The sequence below is a fragment of the Vombatus ursinus genome, unplaced genomic scaffold (assembly GCF_900497805.2).
Source record: "Vombatus ursinus unplaced genomic scaffold, bare-nosed wombat genome assembly UNPS02014264.1, whole genome shotgun sequence".
Classification (NCBI taxonomy): Eukaryota; Metazoa; Chordata; class Mammalia; order Diprotodontia; family Vombatidae; genus Vombatus; species Vombatus ursinus.
This window is the reverse complement of record NW_020954042.1, coordinates 339,512-349,622: the sequence shown is the minus strand read 5'-3', so window position 1 is coordinate 349,622 and position 10,111 is coordinate 339,512. Positions and strand designations below refer to the sequence as shown.

General features: G+C 36.1%; 1 protein-coding gene across 1 annotated transcript in view; it reads left to right on the top strand.

The window, feature by feature from the left end:
• LOC114042119 (olfactory receptor 13A1-like) overlaps window positions 1-128 on the top strand; it is a 29,525-nt gene extending 29,397 nt beyond the window's left edge. Inside the window, exon 3 of the mRNA XM_027860802.1 lies at window positions 3-128. Coding sequence (XP_027716603.1) covers window positions 3-128 — 126 coding nt within the window. The remainder of the gene's footprint in view (window positions 1-2) is intronic.
• Window positions 129-10,111: the final 9,983 nt, after the last annotated feature.

Sequence of the window (10,111 nt, the reverse complement as noted above, 5' to 3'; positions counted from 1 at the left end):
AGAGGAGTAAACTGGCTGGTGTGCTGTACACTATGCTGAGCCCAACTTTGAATCCTCTGATCTATACCCTAAGGAACAAGGAGGTCAAAATGGCCCTTGGGAAGCTCTTTCCATTCTTTAGAAATTAAGTAGGGATTTTCCAGCCACTTCCTATTGGGTAGAGGTATGGTATACGCCTATTTATGCCTGTAGTTGAGAAAATTCAACTTTTTAAAATGGCCAGCATTGGCACTATCCTTTGATGCTTACCATGATCTTATATATTTGGGGTTACAAGGCTCAGATTTATGGGGTTATTGATTTTCTTTTAAACATTATTTCAATTCGAAATATCTGCTACCAGCATCATATTTTTACCTGTTACATATTAGCCCTTTAAAAACATTAAGAGAAATAAAAAAGTATTCTTCTGGGTTACATTTAGCTTTTATTCTCAGTATTTATATGTCATCTATCTATCTGGTATCTATCTAATCATCTGTCTATCTATCTGTCTATCTATCTATCTATCTATCTATCTATCTGAAAGGAAGCATGACATCCTTGACAGAGACTTGATTTTATCTTGGGGTCAAAAACCTAGGCTTAATTCTAGTCTCTTACACATACTGGCTCATAATAAAGTCTTAACCTCTTAGTACTCCAGTGTTACTGCCATGCCCGGATGAGGCAACAGGGCAAGACTCAAAAGGGGCTTGATCCTTAGTCATTAGCCTTTAATTGAATCCTGGATTTATCATCACACTGGGGTAAAGCATATTATCTTAAACTCCTTGTGGAATTAGACATTCCTCCCATGGTTGCACTGGCTTCAGCACTAGGATTTTGGGTGTTGTCAAGCTCATCGTGTTCAAAGCACTGGAGTCTGGGTTTTCTCTAGACTAGGGATTCTTAACCATTTTTTTTGCATTTTGGATCTCTGTTACTGTTATGTAGAATTTATAAACATACTCTCAGAATAATGTTGTTAGATGCATAAAATAAAATGAAAAAAATTATATTGATGTGCAGTTTTAATAATATTAAAAATAATAAGATTATCTTATCATTATTAATTAAAATTATATGCAAACAGAAATATTAAATGTAACAAGTTTACCAACCAGGATAAGGAGTACTGCTCCTGGTTCTGATTTTCCTTCTTTTTAACAATATTTAAAATATATTTTTCAACTTTATTGAGTGTAATGATGGGTGTATTGATAGGATCAAGCTAAGAAAAGTGACTCGGTGTTTGACCACTGAGTTAATCAGCATGTCTAGTGAGAAGTTCCTATGTACCCTATAATTGGCTTGAGTTATGAAAGTAAGGCTAGTAATCTATCAGCTTAGCAAAGTTCATTTAGTCCAGGTATGCAAATTTAGGAAACTTTTCTTATAACAGTGCCCTTATGGTTGAGAAGGAGGAGTCACAGTCCAGACTTCCTGCTGATTGATTGCCCCTAAGGTCATCCTCTCCCTCAGTCCCTGTGAATGTGCCCAGCAACAACAATTGAATAAAAGGGCAGAGACATAGGAAGTTCTGGGCTCTTCCTCTGGGTTCCCATTCCACACTGTGCCCAAACCACCAATCTTTCATGTGCCTAAAAGACTGTAGAGCTAGGGATCCCTGTGGCTGCATACATATGAGGAATAAATTGTCTAACTCATGATCCTTTCAGTGTTTTTATTTTTTCTTGGCTTATTCATGATGTCACATCAAGAAAAAAAAAAACTATATTTGCCCTACTAAATTCTCCAAACTAACTCCATTTCTCTTTTTCCTTCATAGAAGAAAAGCCAGTAAAGAAAACCAATGAACATAATGGGTTCTTCATCTAAGTCAATAGCAAGAGTCCCTGTTATGACCCTTTACCATTCATTTTTTCTCCCTTGCACGGAGAAACTCAATGCAGTTGCTCCTAATCAAACAAAATTTCCCCCTGATTTTGCATATATATAGGGTCATATCAGCAGTTAGTTAGTAGTTCATTTTTTAGTTCTTGAGATTTTTAACAGGGTCATAGTTTTTTTCTCTAACAAATATCTATCTAGATCAGAATATAACACTGTTTTCCCTTCATAATTCTGAGACATTTGATTTTTCTCATCAAAGATGTCATTGTGGTGCAGTGAACAGGACGTTGGTGAAGTCATCAAATGACCCAGGAGTATATCTTGGCAGTTTGATTTTTGACTCTGCACAAGTGGCCTAACTACTCTTGGCTTCAGTTTCCTCACTTGTACAATGAGAGAGTGGACACAAAATCATCTTGGATATTTTCTCTGTTGAACTGTATTAGAAGAAGGGAGACCATCTGTCTATTCTCCTGAGCCTTGGTTGAAATGGATTCTTCCTCTTGAGTAGACCCTTTATCCTAGGAGCCAAGCTCCTTAGAGCACAAAGCTATCCTAAATAACTACAGTTAGATTCTGATTGGTGAAAATAAAAATTCTCTATGAAAGTGGTTGCATTATGCAGGTTTATATTGCTCACACTAATCAGGTCTTCTACCTTAATCCTATGTTTTGAACTGTATGTTCTGGTCACCAAGGGCATTGTCCTTCTCAGGTATTTCTCTCTGACTTGAGTTCAGAAAATTCAGGGACTTGCTTTTTAACTTATCGAATTATTATCAAATATCTTGGTTTTGAAATAATTGTGTTCTTCTGCTGACCAGTAAAGATAAATGCATTGTATATGTGGGGAAAGAGAAGGGGAGAGGCTCACAAATTATGGCTTTGAGTGGAAGCAGATCCCCAGAGTATTTTGGTCCTGGAGTTACCTTTACTGGGGGACTGATTCTGTGAGTCAGGAGGTGCCTTCAGATTCTGCACATCAAGAGTCTTCATTACATTGAATTGATTGCACTTGGGCACATCACATGTTTTCACTTGTTTTTCTAGAAGAGACTTTATATGGAGGCTTTGAACATAATTTTGGAGTCTACAATCTTGTCTGTATGAAAACCCTATGGCAAGTCAGTGGAAAAGATGAGAAAGAAGAGCAGGAAATAAACTTGCCCTCAAGAAATTTCTAATCAAATGGAGAAGCAAGCTCAGAAACAATGGCATGGTGAGGGAGCAAGTTTGTGTGTAAGCTCACGCTAACACATTTAATTCAGGTTCTGCATGTATCAAACTATAATAATTCCTCAAACTCATGAAGTACCTTAGGATTGACAAAGAGCTTTCCTCCCACCAACATTGTGAGGTAGGTAGTCCAAGTATCATGATCTCCATTTTGATGATGATGAATAATAATAGCTATAATAAGTGAAATTGAGATGGAACTTTTACATTTGTAAAGTAGGGTGTATAGACTGCCCCATTTAATGATCACAATAATTTTGTGTGGTAAGAACTGTGAGTATCATTATCCTCATTGAACAGAAGGGGGAATTGAGGATTCAAGAGTTTAAATGAATGCACTATGTTCAGATACCTATTATGTGCCAGAAGTAGGATAAGAACGTCTTTTCTTTTCTGTTGAACTTTAAATGATAGTTTCTTTTTTTCATGAAGGAACAAATTAAGATTATATATGGGATACAGGTGTAGTTCAGAATATTCATGATATAATGGGAAATGAGACCACTTAAGAAAAGAGAGGAGAATAGGAGAAAAGAGGAAAGAAGACGAGGAGGAAGAGAGAGACAGAGAGACAGAGGAAGGGAGCAAGGTAGAGAGAGACACAGGGACAGAAAGAGAGAGATAAGGAGAACAAAATATTTTACCTGTCAATTTATAGAAAAAGAAAGAATTAATGATCAAACAAGAGATAGAAAGCATTATGGGATGTAAAATTGATAATTTTGATTTCATCAAATTAAAGAAGTTTTTTGCACAGACAAAACCAATCCAGCCACGATTAGAAGGAAAGCAAAAAAACTGGGGGGGGGGGATTTACAGCAAGTTTGTTTAATAAAGGCCCCATTTCTGAAATATACAGGAAACTGAGCCAAATTTACAAGAATATGAGTCATTTTTCAATTGATAAATGGCCAAAATTGTCTGATATGAACAGATAGTTTTCAGAAGAAGATATCAAAGCTATGTACAGTCATATTTAAAAATACTCTAAATCACTGTTGATTCAAGAAATGCAAATTAAAATAACTGAGGTACCACATTTCACCTATCATATTAGCTAATATGTCGGGAAAGAAAAATGGCAAATGTTGGAGGGGATATGGAAAAATTGAGACACTAATCACTGTTGGTTGAGTTTTTAACTGATCCAACCATTCTGGAAAGCAATTTGGAACTATGCCCAAAAGGCTATAAAACTGTGCATACTCTTTGACCTAGCAATACTGCCACTGAGTCTGTATCCCAAAGAGATCAAAGAAAAAGGAAAAAAAGACCTGTATGCACAAAAATATTCATAGAAATTCTTTTAGTGGTGGCAAAGAATTAGGAACTGAGTTGATGCCCATAATTAGGAAATAGCTGAACAAGTTGTGGTATATCATTGTGATGGAATACTATTTTGCTATAAGAAATGATGAGCAGGATGATTTCAGAAAAACCTGGGAAGACTTATATGAACTGATGCAAAGTGAAATGAGCAGAACCAGAACACTGTACATATAATAGCCATATTGTTTGATGATCAACTGTGAAAGATATTTATTGACAGAAAAGCAATGATCTACACAATTCTGAAGAGCTTATGATGAAAAATGCTATCCACATCCAGAGAAAGAACTGATAGAGTTTGAATGCAGGTTGAAGCATACTTTTTAAACTTTATTATTCTAGGTTTTTTTGTCTGTGTTTTCTTTTATAACATGGCTAATAAGGAAATGTTTTGTATGACTGCACATGTATAATTCATGGTAAATTGCTTGCCTTCCCAAGGAGGGGCAAGCAAGATGGAAAATTTGGAACTCCAAATTTCAAAAAGTAAATATTAAAATATTTTATTTACATGCAATTGAGAAAAAAGCAAATAAAAAAAAAAGTCCCATGCCTATACAAGCATGGAAAACTCAACCTTGTGTAAAGTTCAGGAAAAGTTGTTAACTGGCTGCTTTGTCACCCAGTCCTCAATTTTGCATTATAGATCCAGTGCAGACTGAGAAATTTTTCTGTGGTATTCTGGGATATGGCACTGTACTATTCCCTATATGATGTACCTAGAAATGTACAAGCAAAGAAGTAAGCAACAGCTATGTGACTTAGCTAAGCAAAGTCTCAGATTCAGCCTCAATCCTAGCTTTCAGAAGAAAAACTTGGGAAGGAATACAAGACTGAAGGGGAGCCTATAGTCATAGTACTCTCAACCAATAAAGTTTCCTAGCAAGGTGATAGCATCTAAGTCTAGCAACAGTCTTCTGTTGTTCAGACCAAGACGCAGGTCAGAAACTGCAGGGTTCAGACCAAAGGGCAATGACTAGAGTTTCACAGGATAGGAGAAATTTGGGGACACTGAAAGCTTAAAATTTACCAGCCAAATTATCTCTGAGATTTTAGAATGGTTTTTCACTCAACCCAAAGAAAGCAACAGCAGGAACAGTCCAGATATTCCTTTCAGAAGTGTGGAAAACCAGCTCTAAATGCAAGTAGGAAGTCACTAAATATACAGGAAGAATAAGGGAACAAAAGAAGACTGCCATAAAAAATATTATAGTGACAAGGACACTCAAAACTCAAACCGAGAAGAAAATGACTAAAATTTCTACAATCAAAAACTCAAGGAAAAATACATAATGGGCACAAACATTTCCATAGTAGTCATGTTGTGAAAAACTAACTATATTTCCCTACATCCTATCCCACCCCCTGTTTATTCTATTATTTCTTTTGACCCTGACCCTCCTCAGAAGTGTTTGCTTCTGATTACCCCCTCTCCCAATCTGCCCTCCCTTTTATCATCCCCAACTCTTATCCCCTTCCTCCCTATTTTCCTGTAGGGTAAGATAGATTTCCATACCCAATTGAGTGTGTATGTTATTCCATTCTTAAGCCAAATTCAATAAGAATAAGATTCACTCATTTCATTCTCACCTTCCCCCTTTCCCCTCCACTGTAAAAGCTTTTTCTTGTCTGTTTTATGTGAGATAATTTACTTCATTCTATCTCTCCCTTTCTCCTTCTCCCAATATAATTCTCTCACCCATTAATTTTATTTTTTATATATCACCTCTTTATCTTCAACTCACCCTGTGTCCTCTATCTATGTATCTATCTATCCACATATTCCCCCCCTCCCCCGAACTGCCCTAATACTGAAAAGGTCTCATGAGTTACAAATATCATCTTTCTGTGCAGGAAAGTAAACAGTTCAAATTTAACAAGTCCCTTATGATTTCTCTTTCCTGTTTACCTTTTAATAATTCTCTTGAGTGTTGTATTTGAAAGTCAAATTTTCTATTCAGCTCTGGTCTTTTCATCAAGAATGCTTGAAAGTCCTCTATTTCACTGAATGCCCATTTTTTCCCCTGAAGGATTATACTCAGTTTTGTGGGGTAGGTGATTCTTGGTTGTAATCCTATCTCATTTGCCCTCCTGGAATATCATATTCCAAGCCCTCTGGTCCCTTAATGTAGACTCTGCTAAATCTTCTGCTATTTTGATAGTGTTTCCACAGCACTTGAATTGTTTCTTTCTGGCTGCTTACAATATTTTCTCTTTGATCTGGGAACTCTGGAATTTGGCTATAATATTCCTAGGAATTTTCCTTTGGTGATCTCTTTTAGGAGGTGATTGGTGGATCCTTTTCATTTCTATTTTATCCTCTGGTTCTACAACATTGGGCCTATTTTTCTTGATAATTTCTTGAAAGATGATATCCAGGTTCTTTTTTTGATCATGGCTTCCAGGCAGTCCAATAATTTTTAAATTCTCTCTCGGATCTATTTTCCAGTTCAGTTGTTTTTCCAATGAGATATTTCACATTGTCTTCTATTTTTTCCTTCTTTTGGTTTTATTTTACAATGTCTTAATTCCTCATAAAGTCACTAGTTTCCATTTGCTCCATTCTAATTTTTAAGGAAGTATTTTCTTCAGTGAGCTTTTGGACTTCCTTTTCCATTTGACCAATTCTGCTTTTGAAGGTATTCTCCTCATTGGCTTTTTGGACTTCTTTTGCCATTTGGGTTAGTCTATTTGTAAGGTGTTATTTTCTTCAGTATTTTGTTTTTTGGATCTCTTTTAGCAAGCTGTTGACTTGTTTTTCATGATTTTCTTGCATCGCTCTAATTTCTCTTCCCAGTTTTTCTTCTACTTCTCTTATTTGCTTCCAGTATGGAGAATGTACTGTCCCAAGCTTCAGGAGTTTTGTGTAGCTGTTTTCAGAGATACTTCTAGGGACCTGTAAATTTTCAGTTCTTCCAAGGTGGTATGATTGGGGGCGAGGTGTTTACTCCTTTCCTGGTCTGTATTCTGGTCTCTAATTGACCACAAGCACTCTCTTCTGTCTTGGAACTGTGAGGGGACTTTCCTCTCCACCACCACCACAAGCTCCACCACACCAACACTCCTCCCTGCCCTAGGACCCCCACCTAGAACTGAGACCCAGATGCAAGTATGGGTAAAGCAAGAAAATTCTACCACAGCACCAGCAAAGAGATCCCTGCAATCCCCCTCTGATAAGCTGCTTGATACCCCCTCCCTCTGTGGGCTGATAGCTCCAGAAGCAGCCGCTGCCCCTGGGCTATGCTGGAATTGGGGCTGGACCAAGCTCTTCCCTCATCATGGTCTCACAGACCTTTCCTAGTGACCTTCTAAGTTGTCTTTGGTGTTTGTAGGTTGAGAACTCTGGAAACAGCCCCAGGTACCTGTGATTCAGTCCCCTGAGGCCTCCTCCAGAATTGCTGAGGCCTGGTCTTTGCTGGCATGACCCACTTTGAAGTGCACTCCTCTCCCAGCCTGGCACAGGAGACCTTTCCTGCTGACCTACCAGGTTGTCGTAGGCTGGAAATTTGTTTCACTCAGTCTTTTTGAGGGTTCTCCTGCTCTAGAATTTGTTTAGAACCATTTTTACAGGTATTTGAAGTGATTTGGGGAAGAGCTGAAGCAAGTCACTGCTTTTACTCTGCCATCTTGGCTCTGCCCTGTCCTAAGCATCATATTTCAAGGAACATTTAAAGAAAACTGCACGTATCCCTTAGAACCAATTGGTAAACTGAAAATGGAAAAATTCACACCACCTCCTTCAAGGAGCCCCAGAATTAAAACTCCAAAGAACATTGTAGTAAAATATATATGTGTATATATATGTGTATACACACACACACACACACACACATATATATATGTAGTTTCCAAAGGAATAAAAAAAATATTGAAAGCAAACAAAATGAAGGAATTCAGGTACCAAAAAGCCACATTCAGGATTACACACAATTTAGCAGTCACCACTCAAAAGAAGAAGGGACCCTGGAATACGATATTACATAAGTCAAAAGATATAGTCTGTTTTTTCTAGCAATTTTTTTGATAAACTATCTCATGCTATTTGTTTTATTTTATTTTATTTTTAATTTATGGAATAAAACAAGCATTTCCATAAAATAGTGCAATAAATGAAGGATAATTGCACCTGAATCTGCAAATATGCTATGCAGAGCTTGCTATTCCTTTCAAATATACACAATTATCTTGTAAATTTCTTTTTTTCTTCCCTTGTCCCTGCCCTAGAGATGGTTACCATTAGATAAAATATGTATATGTGTGTGTATATATACATACTTACATATATATATATACACACATATATTCACACATATATACATATACACATGCACACACATATAAAAGTATTCTATATATATTTCTACTGATCAGTTATTCCTCTGGATGCAGATAGTGTCTTTCTTCACATGTCCTCTATAGTTAGGTTGGGTATTTATGATAGTCAAAATAACTTATTTGCTCAAAGTCATTCTTAAAACAATATTACTTTTATTGTATACAATGTTCCCTTGATTCTGTTCATTTTATTCTTCATTATTTTGTGCAAGTCTTTCCATGTTTTTCTATAATCATTGAACTCATCATTTCTTATAGGACAGTATTATTCCATCACAATCATATACCACAACTTGTTCTGCCATACACCACTTGATGGGCATCCCTGTAATTTCCAGTTCTTTGCCACCAAAAAGAGAGCTGCTGTAAACATTGTAGAATCTATAGGTTCTTTTGTTTTTTCTCTAATCATCTTTGGAAACAGACCAAGGAGTGGTATTTATGGCCCAAGGGGTAAAGGTAGTTTAGTAATTCTATTGGCCATAATTCCAGACTGTTCTCCAAAATTTTTGGATCAGTTCACAATTCCACTAAGAATGAATTAGTGTCCCAATTTTTCCACATCCCTTCCATTTACCACTTTCCTCTTCTATCATTTTAACTAACCTGGTAGGTGTAAATGATTTCTCAAGGTGGTTTTAATTTGCATTTCTCTAATAATTAATGATTTAGAGCATTTTTTCATATGACTATAAATTATTTTGATTTCTTCTTCGGAAAACTGCCTATTCAAATCCTCTGACCATTTATCAATTGGGGAGTGATTCACATTCTCATAGATTTCACAATGTTCTTTATATATTTCAGAAATGAGACCTTTATCTGAGAAATTGTCTATAAATCCCCCCTCCCCAATTTTCTGTTTTCCCTCTGATCTGGCTACATTTGTTGTATTTGTACAAAACCTTTTTTAATTTAGTGTAATCAAAATTTTCCATTTTATACCCAATTTTGCTATCTCTTGTTTTTTTTTTTTTTTACCTATCCATAAGTCTGATAAGTAATATGCTCCATGTTCTGCTGATTTTCTTGTAAAATTTCTCCTTATATCTGGGTCAAGTATTCATTTTGATCTTATTTTGGCAAATGGTACAAGATACTGGGCCATGCCCAGTTTTCATCACACTGCTTTCCTGTTTTTCCAATTTTTTTTTTTACTAATTAATGAATTCTTATCCCTAAAACTTAAGTCTTTATACTTGTCAAATACAAGGTTACTATATTTATTTGCTGCTATAAATTGTATGTTTACTTTATTCTATTGATCTACCTTTCTATTTTCTAGCTCATACCAGATAGTTTTAATAATTACTACCTTATAAAATAGTATAAGGTCTGGTAAAGCTAAATCCCCTTCCTTTGTATTTTTTTTAAT